The 17,815-nt window shown below is 42.0% G+C and overlaps 1 protein-coding gene across 4 annotated transcripts in view; it reads right to left on the reverse strand.

The window, feature by feature from the left end:
- vps13d (vacuolar protein sorting 13 homolog D) overlaps positions 1–17,815 on the reverse strand; it is a 59,398-nt gene that overhangs the window by 8,881 nt on the left and 32,702 nt on the right. For 3 of the 4 annotated variants that reach the window (XM_023336529.1, XM_023336535.1, XM_023336524.1), the window contains exons 39-58: positions 17,216–17,356; positions 15,640–15,762; positions 15,003–15,077; positions 12,663–12,765; positions 12,165–12,317; positions 11,775–11,910; positions 11,641–11,688; positions 11,130–11,280; positions 10,827–11,043; positions 8,944–9,194; positions 8,672–8,863; positions 6,772–6,898; positions 6,556–6,698; positions 5,419–5,549; positions 4,459–4,634; positions 4,052–4,175; positions 1,424–1,659; positions 1,127–1,229; positions 604–761; positions 415–523 (exon numbers count right to left, since the gene is read on the reverse strand). In XM_023336529.1, coding sequence (XP_023192297.1) covers positions 415–523; positions 604–761; positions 1,127–1,229; positions 1,424–1,659; positions 4,052–4,175; positions 4,459–4,634; positions 5,419–5,549; positions 6,556–6,698; positions 6,772–6,898; positions 8,672–8,863; positions 8,944–9,194; positions 10,827–11,043; positions 11,130–11,280; positions 11,641–11,688; positions 11,775–11,910; positions 12,165–12,317; positions 12,663–12,765; positions 15,003–15,077; positions 15,640–15,762; positions 17,216–17,356 — 2,897 coding nt within the window. The remainder of the gene's footprint in view (positions 1–414; positions 524–603; positions 762–1,126; positions 1,230–1,423; positions 1,660–4,051; positions 4,176–4,458; positions 4,635–5,418; positions 5,550–6,555; positions 6,699–6,771; positions 6,899–8,671; positions 8,864–8,943; positions 9,195–10,826; positions 11,044–11,129; positions 11,281–11,640; positions 11,689–11,774; positions 11,911–12,164; positions 12,318–12,662; positions 12,766–15,002; positions 15,078–15,639; positions 15,763–17,215; positions 17,357–17,815) is intronic. The other variant, XM_023336539.1, reaches the window with a different exon arrangement.

Here is a 17,815-nt window from a genome sequence, read left to right on the forward strand (position 1 = left end):
AAAATAATGAAAACCTCATGACCTAATAAAGACTCAATCGTTTTGCGTTAAAAAGCATGTAGGTTAATGCTGAGGAACTTCATGTACTCGCTGCTAAATGTGGAGAAACAAGCTACTACTAAAAGAAAAACCCATTTATTTGCCGTCATCAGTGCTAACTAGCCTGAGCATTCATAACATGGTAACAGGGCTAAGCCCCGCCTCCTGGCTCTGATTGGCTGTTTCTAGTTAGCACTGAGAAAAGGCAAAGGAGATCAGTCTTCACAGTTCGTCTTTCTCATAGCAAACTGTCACCAAATGGTGACAATTTTAACAAATATGTGAAAAAATATTCTTAATAAAAGTTACATGCTGCAGCTTTAAGAGAGATGAGCTAAAATCAGAGGTAACAGAGGATGAGATGAGAGCAGCGACCTGAACCACCAGGCGGGGAAGGCTGCATGTCAGCATGCCTTCGCTGAAGTACCAGGTCTGGGTGATGCTGCGGCGCAAGTCGGGCCTCCTCAGCATCAACGGCTCAAACCTGCCAGGAAACAGGCGGTCAGAAAGACTCAGGGTCACCAGGCCACCACTCCATACAGCAGGCGGATCCAGAACCGGTACTTGTTATCGCTGACGGCAGCCAGCCCGGCGATGTCCAGAACCAGGGAGGTGTCCAGCGGTTGGGGCTGGGACGGCTTGCTCTGGGGGGGGGAGGAGCCTTCGTGGCACAGCTTGCCGGACCCGGTCATCCTCCACAGCTGGGACCGCTTCCCCGGCTCCTGCAGAACCAACACAACGATGCTGGACTTACCAGAGAAAATCACTTATGACTCTGTAACAAACAACCACCTGCAGCTTCATGACGTTTCATCCCGATTGTTGTTAAATTTAATTACATTTTCCTTTGGGATCAACAAAGGAAACCAACCACCTACCAGAATCTGTAGTTTCAACACATTTTTCATGCTAAAACAAAAATTAGATCCTGTCATTTATTTATTTAAAATCTGAAAATTTTTTTTTATTAATTATAATTATTTATGGCAACCATTTCTGTGGTGGTCTGGCTTTAAATGTGAAGGAAGAAAGGATGGATGGATGATTCCAGATTTTTCCAGTCCCCCCTTCAGCTTCCCTCTCTCACCTTTTTCCTGAGGATGACCCGTTGGGTTTTTGGGTCCACGTCCAGAACCAACTCTGCGCTGCTCCCCAGCCGCTGCTTCCCATCCTTTCTCCGCTCCAGGTTCCTGCTCCAACAGAACAACTCAGCAGTTAGTTCAACAGTTAGCTCAGCAGATGACTTAGCAGTTAGCTCAGTGGTTAGGTTTGCGGTTAGCTAATCAGTTACTTTAGCGGTTAGCTTAGCAGTAAGCTCAACAACTAGTTTAAAGCTGCTAGCTCAGCGGTCTGGTTGGCGCTGCGAGGGAGAGGCGGGTCGTACAAGGAGAAGGTGTGCGTGGCGGCGATGTAGATGAAGTTCTCGTAGTACAGCTTGTTGTATTCCCTGAAGAAGTTCATGTCGGCCGTGACCTCGGACGACCCCGCCCCCTTCACGATCAGGGTGATGCACGGCGGCAGCGTGGGCTCGTCGCAGGCGTAGTCCATCACCGACCCGGCCTTCACCTCGGACTTCAGCCGCAGGTCGGCCACACCCTGCTGCCAGAACTGGATCGGAACCTGAAGGTCAAACATCCGGTCGTTAACAGCTCCATCTGATAGTTGTTATAAAAACATGTTTACTTTATAGACCCTTAAGATGAATCCCTCAAATCATAAACTCAGTTGTTTTGTGTCACTTGCAGTAATTCAGAAAAACTTTTTTAAAAACTACAACTGTATGTTTCCTGTTAATGTCCTTTTGAGGAACGTTTTCATTATAGTGCCATTGATCTATGGCCTCCATTTTGTACCTGTTTATTTTGAATTTGTTATGTGATTTGTATATGGGGGCTGCACAGTGACGCAGTTTGTAGCTCTGTTGCCTTGCAGCAAGAAGGTCCTGGGTTCGATTCTCGGCCCGGGATCTTTCTGCATGTTCTCCCTGTGCATGGTGGGTTCTCTCCAGGTTCTCCGGGTTCCTCCCACAGTCCAAAAACATGACTGTCAGGTTAATCGGTCTCTCTAAATTCTCCCTAGGTGTGTGTGTGTGTGGGTGTGTGTGTGTGTGCCTGGTTGTTGTCTGTGTTGCCCTGTGACAGACAGGCGACCTGTCCAGGTGACCCCGCCTCTCGCCCGGAACGTTAGCTGGAGAGGCAGCAGCTCCTCCTGACCCCACCAGGGACCAGGGTGTTAGAAAATGGATGGATGGATCTGTGTATGTTATGTATTTTATGTTTTTCATGTAAGGAACTGATCCAAATACAAGAAAGAAAGAATTAGTTCAAAATAGAGCAGCTCGTCTTTCTCAGAATCGTTCCAGATAAAAATATGATCAGGATGCACAAAGCGTTAGGTCGGCCTTTGGTTAAAAATAAGGTTGAAATGGACCATTTATGCTTTTTCAGAAATATTTTCTTTTTCCTCCCCTCCAGGGGGTCTTTTTGTGGGCTCTAGTGTCCCTTATATGAAAGTAGGCTGACAGGAAAGGAGGAAGACATGCGGCAAATATCGCCTGGTCCAGGAATCGATCCCGCGACAGCCGGGTCGAGGACACAAGGCCTCCAAGCGTGGGTCGCGCTGTCCCCTACGTCACTGGTCCCCAACCTTTTCATTACCGCGGACCGGTCAAGACTTGGCAATTTTGCTGCGGCCCGGTGGGATGGGGATGGGGGGCTGTCAGATAATGCTTCTTCATGTTGGTGTTCCTGCTAAAGCCTTTTGTTTTATTTTGCCCCGATTTTTCCTTTATGACAATCTTACATCGTCTTGCAGTGTGTGGTGTGTTACGCGGAGTGTTGAATACGCTCGATCTACAATCGGACATAATCAACATTGTCTTGGCCCGATTATCCAGCCTGTGGGGTTTTTACTGACTGGGAGCGAGAACACAGCTGTTGAATGTGACAGGTAGCCAATCAGAAAGCGCGATGACGTAAGAATGGAGAGGAATCCTAAACAGTTGTCATGGCAACTGAGAGTCCGGTGGACATCAGGGGTGATATGTGGAAATGTTTATTACAATATGTAAAGGTCATTATTATATACGTTTACTATATGTAGTTATGTTTATTCAGTTAAAAATGTTAACTACGAACAAACACAACTCACCTCCAAATCATAGAGCAGCAAATAGAGCGGCTGCTCCGCCATCTTTTATCAAACGGCTTTTCTTTTTACGTCTTTTATCGCTTAAAATGAGCCACAAACTATCACTGCTGCTTCTACATCGTCATCCGGGTTTGATTATTCTAAATTCATGTTTGGTCTGTTGGGGTTTTACTGGATTTTCTTGTGGAACCAGGATGTTGGTGACTGGAACCGGTTCTGTGGTGTGTTGCTCCTGCCGTGTGGCTGGACTCACGAACCGACCGAACCTGTTGGACTTTTATCGGCTCTGTGGTCTCACAGGTTTGGAAAATCGGCCGACAATCCTTAAATCGTGCCGTGTGAACCAGACCTAAAACTCACAAGCTCTACTCCTCTTATCTGGCCTAACGCTCTCTGACTCAGGTCGCTATGGCAACATATTCCTTCAAAATAAGATACAGATGCGCCACAAAAACGAACATTTTACTTTCGTGAAAATTTTAACTCATGATAACGACTAATGGAGCCCTGAGCTTGTTCTCTACAACCAGACGGTCTCATCTCTGGGAGAGATGAGAGACAATGATAGTGATGCTGATGCTCAGGGTTCTTGGTCTCTAGAGGAGAAGCAGCTTGAAGCTTCACTGCCTCATTAACATCCGGTCACCATATCATGCAGCGCTCTGCGTTTTATTCACAGGTATTATCAGTGGTGGGCACACTTCCGCTAGTTTGCTAACAGCTAAGCTAACTTTCTTTTAGCGCTTAGCGCTAACTTTGAAAATGTTTAGCACACATAGCTTCCCCTAAACACATTTTTCTGAATAAATTCTAAAGTGCTAATTAATCTGGCTGTTTTGTAAGCTAAACGGCAGCGGCGTACCTCAGACATGTTGTCAATGCGTAGAGGTGGAGGCAGCTGATCCGTGTCCGTGAAGGAAATCAGGTAGGTGACTCCTTTAAGGCTGATCTCGGTCCGCAGGAAGAAACACTTCCCCAGCGTGTCTCTGTTCACAGCAACACATCCTCAGTCAGGAGGAGGGAAACTAGCATGGACCACCACTAGCAGCAGTTTATTTAAAAGCTTGGTAATTCTCCAGAAAAAAAACGACTGTCCTGCAAGAGTTTAGGCAGGTCAATAAGCCATTTTTTATTCATCAACTCACTCACTTATTGGTTACCTAGCAACAACCTGTTGAGTAACTTGCGAAGCAACGGCTTTGCAAGTGAAGTGAGCAAACGAGTAGAACAGCTGAACAGAATCTGCAGAAACCAAAAAGTCGCGTTCACCTCATGTTGACGTGGAAGGACTTTGGTTTGTTGACCTCGAAGCCCCCGGACCACGTGCAGTCGGGGACGTCCATGAGGCGAACACACAGCAGCTGGTCGTAGTCGTTTCGTGGCCAGTGGAAAACCACGCTGGAGCCCGGCAGTGTGGAAATGTACCCCTCGGGGTTGGAGGCGCCCTAGAATGTAGCATTTTTTGTTGGTGTATAATTGATGAAAAAGTTCGTTTTTATCACTTTTTAGAGCCTGTTTGAGTTTTCTACGGTGGCTGACAGGTTCAAAACGTGCAGCAAACAAAAAAACATACAAACAAACAAACAAATGCAGCAGAAAAACTTTGTAAATGAAAAGCATCAGCAGGAAATAGGAGCAAGACGGAAAACGCTGCAAAATCGCTCCACAAAACTGAAGTCCTCCAGACCACTAGGGGGAGTCTGGAGTCTAATATTAAAAATATAATGCATATTTTCTTCTGGACATCCTGCTAAATCATGACATCCATTATTCGCTGAGCGTTTGCTCCCATCTGATCAACTCCCTCTGGTGGTCTGGAGGACTTGTAGAGTTTGGAGCATTTTGCACTTGCTGCTTTTCCTATTCACATAGTTTTCCAGTTTGCTTCTATTTTCTGTGATTGTAGCTTTTTTTCCTTTTTGTTGCATTTTTCTGTTGCATTTGTTTTTGTGTTTTTGAGCTTGTACCTGTTGGCCACCGCAGTAAATAATAACCATCATACAGCATGCTTTCACTAACATCCTATCTGGCCTCTTCACGTTGGACAGAAGGATTTAGCTCAGTGTTTGTTAGGAAAAGGAGAGATTTCAGGAAAATGGGTTGAATCTAATGATTTACCTAACATACCATCACTGGCATTCAAGCAACTTTAAGGAAAAAAATCCCAATTTTATATCACATTTTCCAGTTAAACTCCACAACAAGGAGAACTACTAGTCGGTTTCTCACCTTTCCTCTTGCAAACTCTCTCTGAGCGAAGGCCAGTTTGTGTGTTGAGTGGTTATCCAGCAGGTAGCGGGGGGCAAAGGTCACTATGTGGGTGTCTCTGTAGATTCCTTTCCCTTTACGCACGTCAATTCCTGCAAGAACGATTGAGGAAACGGTCACTGCTGGGTTTAAGTAATATTTCTACATTTAAAATTCACTCATCTGTTGCAGCAGAGTTCAGAGACCCAAGCTACATGCATAAAGAGTTGGAACGATTATTCGTGATGAATCCATTTTTGAAGTAATCGTCAACTAATTTAGTAATGAGTTAAGTGGAGTATGAAAACTCAACAAGGTCATTTGCTGAAAAAACAGCAAAGTAATTAAGCCAAAACTGTACAAATATACACATATTTTGGAATTAAAATGAAAAACCTTCCTTGTCTGTAAATATGTTCTATCCAAAACTCCTCAAGTGCCAATTTTTATTTTCACCCAATTCAAAATAAATGTAAAGTAAATCTCCTACTTTGCACCTTTTCTGCCCAACTTTCAGTAAATCTAAAAATCCATCACCAGATCAGCCGTACACTGAACTGATGTTGGATCAAACAGAAAGGACTGAGTGATTTATAGCTGCAGATGCATCCTTTGCTACAAATGATCCAGTCTTCACTGAAAAAATGCTGCTGTTGCATTTAGTCAATAAAAGATGCATTTACTAATTTATAAAAAGTGATTAAATTATTTGTATATTTTCCCAAATAATTTAAGTGAGTAAGCCTAAAATCTGCTAAATGTGACAGTATTTTCGGTTAATCTCAAGACAAATGAACAGAATAATCAGTTACTAAAATAATTATTTGTTGGCTCCCTACATGCATGCTGCAGTCTGAGTAACAGAATGGAAATCCATTGATTATGTATCAGTCTGATACATCACAGAATGTGAACAGGTCATGTTGCCTCATGCTGAAGAGGATAAATCCTGAAATTGGGGACTTAACGAGTGAATAACCCCAAACAAACCATCGTGTTGGAGATAAACTCATATTTTTTAAACTCACTGCTATCGTTTTCAACACAAATGTCCATCTTTAGCTTTAAGACGCAGCTTTCATTCGTCTCTGATCTTAAATCTGACTCAGAGCGTCTTGCCTATGTTGTAGACGAGTCCCGGTTTGTTCCCCGGCTGGGTGACGTTCAGGGCTCGGACTCCGCTCCCTCCATCCAGGGAGAAGCGTTGGCACCAGCCGGGAACCCCGTCTGTGTGGATCCCTTTCCCAATCCGCATCGTGCACCTGGAGTAAAGACGAGCAGGAATGAAAGAAAACCCGGTTCTTCTGGAAGCAAAGAGCGGAGTTGGCGTCTTACATGAAGGGCTGCTCCTTGTCTGTGTAGCAGAACAGTAAAGGGCTGAGGCTGCGGGCCAATTCATGCTCCCTGAACTGCCCCGCCGCGTCGGTTTTGGTGTTGTCCTGACGGAAAATCAACGGCAGACCTGAGGAACCAAAGAGGATTCAGTGCCACAGGGAAATGATTAGTTCAGCTAAATCTTTCACATGCAGATACAAGAACCGAACGTGGCGCAGATGCTCCCAGGGACTTTTTTGAAAAAGAAAAAACACATTGATACTGAAAAATTCAAGATGGCCACTATGGTTGTCAAGAAAAATTCATTTCTCCACTATATTTGCCAATAATTATGAAAGACGAATACTCTTTGTGTAAAACCAATTCTTGGACCCATAGAAATCACAATTACTTATTATTTTTGGATTTTTCAAGACTTTCAAGAATTTTTTTTTTCTCCATGACTTGTTTGTCATGGAAAAAAAAAATCACTAAAATTGCCAATTAGATTAATGTGTTTGATGTCAAATCTACATATTTTGAACCATAGAAATCATACATATTTCCTTGAGCTACAGTTTCCTCTTTCTGATGGACATTTTCAAAATGGCCGCCAAAGTTATAATGATGAATGTATGTTTTACTACAATCTGCAGTGAAGGTAATTTTATTTATATAGCACATTTTCAGGCAATACAAAGTGCTTTACAGGAATTAAAAGGAAGGACAAGCAAAATAACAAACCAAAGAAAAAGCAAAAGAAGAAAAGCTAATAATGTTGATCCAAAGTAAATAAACTATATACTCTTATTCAGGGTTGGTAGATAAGTATAAGTTAGTATCCTCTGGTCAAATTCCTTTTCTGGTTTAGAAGAATAGGAGTCTAAAAAGTAGTTGCTAAGGTAGTTTTTCTGGATTCCAAGTTCTAGTCCCTGTTCTGGGTTGCTAAATAAGTGTAAGTAAGCAAGTAAGTAAGTATCTTCTAGATGCTAGATATGTATAAGTATTTTCTGGTCTTTCTAAGTGTGCTCTAAATTTGTAACAGTAATGAGTACTCCACAGTTTCTAAGTAATAATAAAAACTAAGTGTTCCTGTTCTGGAAGAATTTTTTCTGGATTTTAACTTTGTTCTAATTCCTTTTCTGGGTTGCAATAATAGGAGTCTCTCTGCATCTAAATAGTGAGTAATTATTGCCGGTAGTGAGCACGGCTAACCACGTAGTTAGGTTCACTAAGCTAATTCACTAAACAAGAATCTTAGCTCTGCTAACGCTAAACCAATAAACACAAAAAAATTACTGGAAGCAAAGCTAAATCACTAAAAGCATAAACATTTGTTGTAGCTAATGCTAAATTGCTAATTATAAAAAATAACTACAGCTAATGCTAAACTGCTCAACACATTTTACAAAAACTAGCACAAGTTAAAGTATTAAACTTAAAGACAACATTTTTTAGCAAAAGCTAACGCTGTACCTGCAGAAAAATTACTGGAAGCTAATGCTAAACTGCTAGGCACGTTACAAAAATTAGCAGAAGATACTGAAAATTATTTCCTACTGTTTATTCTATTTGCTACACATAAAAAATTATCTGAAGCTAACGCTGCATAGCTAAAAACAAAAAATTGCTGGAAGCTAACGCTAACAATTAAGAGGACTATCACTGTCTCAAATCTTTGGCTTTTTTCAGTTGATGCTGAAAACATATGATGTCACATGAAGTTCATGAAAGTCATGACAATGGGTAACATTTTATGAAAGTAAATGGTTTAAAAGGCTCAGGAACGGCGGCCATCTTGCGTATACTGGGAAATATAAATTTTTTATGCTTGTATCCACATTTGAAAGCTATTTACAGTAACGTTCTGCATTATTTAGGTAAATGAATCAGCAGACTAAAACCTAAATCTGAGGATTACCGGTCTTGTTGATGAGCCAGTAGGGAGCAGAGACCAGGATCTTCAGCGCTCCTTTTGCTCTCTGGACGATGCGGACGGTGAGATTCAGCTGCTGCTTGTTGGTGTCATACAGCCTCATGTCCACCATGTAGTTCTGAGTGCCAGGAAGAATCACCAGCTCTTTGCAGTTGGGGAAATTCTCCACATGGACTCCTGCAAACACATCGGGCCCAGCATGAGGACAGGTGCGGTTGTTGGGGGCTAAAGACCAACCAGAGAGCGAGTTTCCCCACCCAGCTCTATGTTCTGGGACGTGTCAGCAAAGTGAAGCACCGCCTCATCTCTCGGCTTCAGAAAGCCTTTGATGTTGGTTCCTTTGATATAGAAGTTGAGGTCACAGGGCAGCAGGTTGGTCAGCACCACGGTGGGCAGCAGGTAGATGGTGTGACCCGGCTGCCGGTAGATATACTGAGTGCCGCCGGAAACCTGCGGCTTCGCCGGCTGCTGGTCTGGAAAGTTCTCCTTCTTGATGACCACACAGAATCTGCAGAAATCAGAATATTTTTATTACAGCTAATAAATACCAGGAATGGTTCTGGGGGTGGCTAGAAGAAAATGGTGCATTTCAGGGTCTCTGCAGGTTTCACCAACTCAAATTTAAGGCTTTTAGAGACCAGTATGAATTAAATTTAAGAACTATATCACTACAGAATTGTAGAAAAGAAAATCAAGCATTTCATGTAGTAGTAGAATCAAGTTTTTTTCACAGAGCGCACATAACATTGTTTGGGTTGGCAACAGACCTGGTGACAAATTCACACTTATTCACGACAGATGCAAAAAAGCTCGCTAGCTAACTAGCAAGGGTGTTTTAGCAGCTAGTTAGCAGTAGCCTCAACCACTTCCAAGTCACTGGACACAATGAAGACATCTGTGTGCAGCGCAAACTTTTTCCTTACAGAAAAGTCTGTGAGAAAGACAATCTATGTAGAATATACAAGATTAAATAGTCCCACCGTAACAAAATTTTATAGATGAGATTAACAGTCAACTTATATTTTTCAATTAATTTAAAGAGGCTGTATTTTGTGTTTTCCAGGAAACATTTTATAGCACAATCAAGGAACCATGTTACTTTCAATCTATATAAAAAAAGTTATATATATCAAATACAGGAGTCGTGTTAACGGAATATTTTTCATATTTGACAGTTTTTTTAAACAATGGAAACATTTAAAGCCTGTCGACCATTTGGCAGGTTATAATTCACACCCTTGACTGGTGCAAATGGGCAGACATTATAGACTTTACACAAAGAGTCCCCGCAGAATCAATCAATAAAAAATCCTCTCTGAATATCATCTCATGGGTACTGAACTAAATGCGTCTCTCTGACCGGGAGCTGACAGCGTGTTGGAGGGTTACTGACTGGACGCTTTGGGGTTTCTGGTTCACAAGCGCATCCCAAACCTTTGGTTGAAATGGCACCTTTAATTCCAGTCTCCATTACACACAGAACAAAGAAAACTAAAGAGAATGCAATGTTGAGCTAATCCATTTATATTCTAGATCAGGGGTCTCAAACTCCAGTCCTCGAGGGCCGCAGTCCTGCAACTTTTAGATGTGCCTCTGCCTCACCACACCTGAAGAGAATAATTAGGTCATTAAGGCTCTGGAAAACTGATCTACACAAGGAGGAGGTAATTAAGCCATTTCATTCCAGTGCTTTGTACCTGTGGCACATCTAAAAACTGCAGGACTGCGGCCCTCGAGGCCTGGAGTTTGAGACCCCTGGTCTAATCAGAGGAGTGGCAGTTTATCTTGAGGAAACAAAACTAAAACAGACGCGACTCCGCCACTGCAAAGTATTAAACTTAATTCATCCTGTGGTTTTAACAAATGGCGCTGGAAGATGTTCTGCGCCCAGAAGGAGATGCAACAGTGCTACCAACATGGCCGCTGTGCAGCCCCCAGCTGAATGGTTGCCATGGAAATTAAAGGATTTCTTAAACATGTATGAAGAATCAAAGCAACACTCCGGGTATGATTTTGATGAGGGAATAACATTATAAAATAATGTAAAGCTACAAGAAGTTGATTTTACATAATGCTGCCCCTTTAAAACTTTAAATACATGATTTTACTTTTTAAGGCTGCGTGAACACCCAGCATTTACCTGAAGTTGAGTTTGTTTGACTCATCAACATCAGCTGACTGGCAGTCCCTCTTGCTGCTTTTAGCCTCTCCATGTCGCTCCACGCTGGTCCAGTAGATCGGAACCTTGCAGAAGAACAGACCCATGCCTTGAGGCCGGGCCTGCAGCCGCCAGGAGGTCAGGTGGAGGGGGATGGCTAACGACTGGCCAGGCAGGATGGGAGGCAGCACCACCGGCTCTGTCCAAAAAAACAGAAAATAAATACAGATTGTAAAACCATTCTGCATCTGATTCTCCCAGCAGGATGTGAAGGAGTAGTCTCACTGTCGTGTACAGAGGGGCTATCCAGCCGGATCTCCATCTGGACATCCAGGCGATTCTTCACCATCAGGGCCGAGCGCACGGTGATGACCTTCCGGGCGCTGCCCTCCATGGTGATGGCGAACACCACCCTGACAGGGGGCAGCTCTGAGAACTGTGGGAAAAACGATCACAGAGTAAAATCTTACAGTAGGAAACATTGCTTTAATAATAATAATGCTGTGTTTTGATTGTTGATTCTATGCTGCATTGTGTTTCTGTGTTTGTAATGATGTAAAGCACTTTGAAATGCCTTGCTGCTGAAATGTGCTATACAAATAAAACGTGATTGATTGATTGATTGATAAAGTCTGAGGGTATAGCATTTCACAGGTCAGTAAAAGTTTTCATTTAAAAAATGTCAAGAAAGTAGGAAGTAGGTCAGTTATGCTAGCTTGACTATGACAACCTTAACATGTGGATATGCTGCAGAATTCTTTTACTTTTTCAGGATGTTTTTGGTTAACGAACGTACATAAACATGAGGGTGGATGATGCTGGTTCTGCTGATCGGGCTGCCGACCTGCGAGGCAGAGAGGGAGGAAAACAACATGGCAGAGCGGGTCTGTAATCATCACATACATTCTGGTATTTTGGTTTTGTTCTCACAGTGGTGGAAGGGTTGTTTCTGTCCGGAGCAGCGTATCTGAAGAAAACCCCCACTTTTTCCACCGACACCGGCTCAACTTGCTCCCAGCCACAGACTCTGACCAGCAGCTGGTGGAGCTTCAGCTCATGAGTATGTCTGCAGGAGAGGAAGAGAAGAGGACGAGAAAAGAGGAAGAGGAAGACGAGGAGGAGGAGCAGAGGAAGGCAGAGAGGTCAGAGAACCAGGTAGAGTGTTTATGGAGGAAGGAGAACTAAAGCTGGTGCCATTAAAATGATGTCAGCTCAAATTGAACTGCTGAGACAGACAGACAGACAGACGGACGGACGGACGGACGGACGGACGGACGGACGGACGGACGGACGGACGGACGGACGGACAGACAGACGTACCGGTGACGTAGTTTCTCCCGGGCCTTGAACTCAAAGGGAATCTCCTCGCCGGGCAGAACCTCCCTCCACTCACTGAAGTTGTGAATGTCGTCAGTTCGTGAACTCTGGAGGTCGGAGATGGAGCCAGCACTGCTGCTGTGGGACAGCGCCACCCTGTGGAGACAAAGGGAAGTGTCCATTCATTACTGGAAGGAGGACTGAGTGGATGAATGGATGGACAGATGGACCGGTGATTGGTCCTGCGCTGTGATTGGTGCTACGATGTGATTGGTCCTGCGCTGTGATTGGACCTGCGCTGTGATTGGACCTGCGCTGTGATTGGACCTGCGCTGTGATTGGTCCTGCGCTGTGATTGGTCCTGCGCTGTGATTGGTCCTGCGCTGTGATTGGTCCTGCGCTGTGATTGGTCCTGCGCTGTGATTGGTCCTGCGCTGTGATTGGGCCTGCGCTGTGATTGGTGCTGTGCTGTGATTGGTGCTGTGCTGTGATTGGACGTACCTTGTGGGGGTTGTGGTCAACGTGGCGAACCAAATGGAGCACCCGGTGTGGTTTCGCAGTGCGTATGGGACAAACGGCTGCCTCCTCTTTGATATCTTCACATCTTTGGAGAAAACAAAACAATCTCAGAGAGAGCAACTTTTTCTGTCATTTACTTATGACAAAATATAATTATAAGAAGTGTAAGGTGTCAAAGCAAAATAAACAACCAGTCTTAACTGTTTTAACAACAAAATATCTGGATGTGAATGTGCTAACAGAAAAAAGCTGCAACTAACGATTATTTTAGTAACTGATTAATCGATTATCCCAATGATTAATCAGATACAAAAATTTGCACTTTCTGCAGATTTTTCAACCACTCAAGCTTATTTTAGTCAACATTAAAAATATATTTTAAAAAGTATTATAAAATAGACATTTTATTCCCTAAAATGCAATAACAGCATTCCTTTAGCTTGATCATGTGAAAAGCTTCTAACATGTGAAAAGCTCACATATTTCTGCTGGACTTTGCATCTGTACAGTGTAAAGCTGATCTCTAGATTATTTATTTTACTAATAATTAAATAGCAACAGCTTAATATGAGTTTTTCTTTACAGATTTTGAACCAGGCAAAGCTAAAACTATGCCACTTATTTACAGACAAAGAAGGTTTTTCATCTTAAATGCAAAATGTTATATTTTGTATGGTTTGGCTTAATTACCGATTTGACTGTGTTGTCCTTTCAGCATATGCTCTTTTTTTAGGATCTGTGTACTCCAGTTGATGATTAATTGATTACTAAATGAGTTGGTTTCAATAACAGATTAATTGTAATTAATTGGATTAATTGTTTCAGCCCTATAGCAGAGTCATCAATCATTTAAATTTTACTGGACCGTGAAAAGCGCTTCAGAGAGAACATGAAGAACAAAGACGTAGAAGAGGTGAACTGGGAGTGTTGATAGAGGAAAACATGGCTGCACACTGGCGGCCTGAGTGCCAAAAACGGTCAGAATGTGCTGCAAATTCTTAAAACTTTGCCTATTTATCTCTGCATAGCTCATAACTACAGCTAAGGATGTGCTGACCAAACGGAAACATCCAAACATGACCAGGTGGTTTCCTTAAGAGTCTGTCATTCCTTATCTTTTTAGATAGTGGAAACCCTGACACTGTTTCCACTGACCATATCATTGCACAAATTGACATTTAGAAAATACATTTGGGAACACGCCAATGTTGGAAAAAAAAAGTTTTTTGATAAAAAGTTTTTATGCTTTTGGAGTTGGTCTTTTTGGTTTTTCGAACTTGGTTTATTTTGACAAACCGCAATGGAAACAGTGCAAAAAACCTTTTTTTTTTTTCGAATCACATGATCAACAACCAGATCAATCAATCAATCAATCAATCAAATTTTAATTGTATAGCACATTTCAGCAGCCAGGCATTTCAAAGTGCTTTACATCATATCAAACACAGAAACACAAAGCAACATAGAATCAACAATCAAAACACGACATTAAGTCAGGCTCCATCAATAAATTAGTAATTGATTAGGTTTCAAATACAATCCTAAACAGGAGGGGTTTTAGTTGAGTTTGCATCCATAAAAGGTTTACTTGTTACACTCCTACTGTGTTATATGGAACAAAATACCAGTTGCTATTTTTATTCCCACTCACGCTCACAATCTGGTGAGATGCTACTACTGGAGCAAACCAGTACCAGTACACACCAGCAGGATCAGGCATGTGATGTTTCTTAATGAATTATCGCATGAACAAACTTATTCACGTGTGATTTTAATCACATTTTCTATTTAATGAAAACACTGCGGTTGGAATACAGACAAAGTTTTGCACTCTAAACGCAGCTAATATATCCACACTGCAAAAACACAAAATCTTACCTAGAAGTTTTGGTCTAGTTTATAGTGCAAACATCTTAGTACATTTGATACAAGACAAAACTAACTTAAAAATAACTTTTTAGCAACATATAAGAGTCAGTAATTCCTTATATAGATAAAAAAAATAACTAACAGATGTAAGTGACAAAATCTGCCATTGAAACTAGTATTTTTAATTAGTAGCAAGGAATTATTGATTTAAAACCAGCTCCTATTTCTTGCTGAAAAGTTACTTGTAAGTTAGTTTTGTCTTATTTCAGGTGTTCTAAAATATGTGCACCAGAAACTCAACAAAAATACTTTGTAAGATTTTGTGCAGACAAAGTAATATTTATCTAACGCAGTCCTAATTTCTCCTCATGCATAAGAAGTGTTTTCTATCTGCTGAATCCTTCAGGTGGTTTAATGATTGCTAAAGGTGAGAGTGCTGAATCTGACTGGTACCTCTGGAGTGAGTCTGCTGCTGGAGGCTCGTCAGGCTGGCTGCGCTCCTAGTTCTAAGGTGAGTCAGAGGCGCACCTGACCGCAGAGGGAGACACGGTTACAGGAAACAGAGAGAGTCAGAGGAAACAGAGAGAGGAAACAGAGACACAGAGGAAACAGAGAGAGGAAACAGAGAGACAGAGGAAACAGAGACACAGAGGAAACAGAGAGACAGAGGAAACAGAGACACAGAGGAAACAGAGAGAGGAAACAGAGACACAGAGGAAACAGAGACAGAGGAAACAGAGAGAGAAAGGAAATGGAGACACAGAGGAAACAGAGACACAGGAAACAGAGACACAGAGGAAACAGAGAGAGAAAGGAAATGGAGACACAGAGGAAACAGAGAGAGGAAACAGACAAAAGGGTTAGCGCTCTGTTAGCCCTGTCCTGCTTTCTCTGCTGCATTTTATTCAACCACATCAAGACGTTTGAAACTCAAACTCATATTGTTTTTCTGCCACATCATCTGGAGCCACCAATAGTCCTGAAAATACTGCAATTCTCGTTTCAAGCTTGCTTTTGTTCAGCAGTTCCAGTGAGGAACTGCATTTTTTTAATTGATAAAACTCTAGTTTTGCGTGTGACGGGAGCTTACTCTGTCCAAAGCCGGGCGGGTCGACCGAGGACTCCAACCAGTGGAGGGTCGGAGATGGAGGAGCCTGCTCTTCTGCCTTACAGTAATCAGCCATCCAGGAAGTCTTGGTGGTTTTGTACTGATCTGGACGGGTCACAGGAGGAGGAAGAGGAGTTTAGGACTGAAACGATTAATCAGATTACCGTATTTTCCGCACTATAAGGCGCACCACATTATAAGGCGCACTGTCAATGAATGGCCTATTTTAAAACTTTTTTCATATATAAGGTGCACCCCATTATAAAATAGATGCTACAGTAGAGGCTGGTGTTACGTTATGCATCCATTAGATGGAGCTGCGCTAAAGGGAATGTCAACAAAACAGTCAGATAGGTCAGTCAAACTTTAATAGATTACAAACCAGCGTTCTGAAAACTCTGTTCATTCCCAAAATGAATAAACAGCAGTTTTATTATTTTCCCCGAGGTAAAGTCAGTGACGTGGTATTTTGGTGACACAGTTTATCTTTTAACAACAGCAAGGTGTAACATATAGTGGAGGGGAACTTTTCCTCAATTCAATAAACACGTAAAAAACAATCTGATACTGTTACGGTAAATCAAACGTTAGTGCAATCACAATATATATCCACTTCCGCTATAACCATTGATTCGTTCATGTTAAATTCTCTGGCTGCTGCTCTGTTCCCATGTTCTACTGTGTGACTGACCGCCTTGAGCTTAAACTCTGCGTCTCTTAATAGGAGCCATTTTGGGGTCTTTACACAAAACCCAGCCTGCACCGCGCGCTTCTTCTTCTACGGGGGAAAATGAAGTCGCCGGCTGCTGCGTAGTTGCGAGACCAGTTGTGGCTCAATATTGGTCCATATATAAGGCGCACCGGATTATAAGGGGCACTGTCGGCTTTTGAGACAATTGAAGGCTTTTAGGTGCAACTTATAGTGCGGAAAATACGGTAATTGTGTTGAATTGATTATTTCAATAATTGTCAACACAGACTCAAAAAAAACGTAATTTGTTGAAAGAAAAGCACACTGAGCAGCAATTTAACCAAAACTGTAAAATATATGTGTATACATCTTGCATTTAAGATAAAAACAAGATATATTTGTCTGTAAGTATGAAATATCCAAAACTCCTCAAATGACAGTTTCATAGCTTAGCTTCACCTGGTTCGAATTCTGGAAAAATGTCAGATTAAGCAGCTTTTTCTATCCAATTATTAATCAGTTAATCCAATAAATGATCACCAGATCAGCCCAACACTGTATTGATGTTCAGTCCAGCCGAAAGGCCACATGTTGATGCTAGAAGGATTTGCTAAGTTCAATTGTTCACTAAAGAAATGCCGTTATTGCATTTAGGCAGCAAAATGTTCTTATTTAAAAAGAAAATGTAATATTTGCTTATTTTAATCTTTTAATAATTTATTTCTAAAATTGGACAAAAAAGGCTTAAACAAAAAAAATCGTAAAATTTTCTTTACACGATTAATCACCAGAATAATTGATTAATTGTCAGAATTATCGTTTAATCGCTAACTAAAATAATTGTTAGTAGTCTCTGTTCAGACTCACCCAGCAGAACCGAGGTGATGTTGACGTCCAGCCTCTGCTTTGCTCGAACGTCGATCTTCAGGCGTGGAGGGTGGAGTCGACCAGCAGCCTGATTCTGCCATGACAGGGCGCTGGGCCAGGGCTCGATGAACGGCTCCCAGCCTGAAACACACACAGAAACGCTGAGCCTCCATCTGGATCCCAGGTCCAAACACTGGGAGAAAGGTCGGTGCTGTCTGGACTCGTTCTGAACGCTTCCAGCCCGTCGGGTCACACAGCATTCAGGAAGTTCCTTAGCAATTTTTTCTTATGTGACATTTTAAACGTTTGTTCAAAATTTGAATAATTTGATGGAAAGAAAGCTTGTCGCTGTATTAAAGAATACCACGATGTATAGTTACAGAACATTTTTTAAAGTAAAAAAAAGTTAATAAAAAATCTCAATTTGAGGATCTAGAAAATCATTAATCCTTAACGCGTCTCTAAAGTTTTTAATTATATTTTTCAATGTTAAAACACCAGCTTCTAAAACTTTAGGAAACTGATTAATTATCACTTAAATATTTGACCTGGCCAGTGCTGGAGCCTGGTGCATCTTTCCATGTATTTTATGGTGAATCA

This window comes from Xiphophorus maculatus, chromosome 1 (genome assembly GCF_002775205.1).
Source record: "Xiphophorus maculatus strain JP 163 A chromosome 1, X_maculatus-5.0-male, whole genome shotgun sequence".
Taxonomy (NCBI): Eukaryota; Metazoa; Chordata; class Actinopteri; order Cyprinodontiformes; family Poeciliidae; genus Xiphophorus; species Xiphophorus maculatus.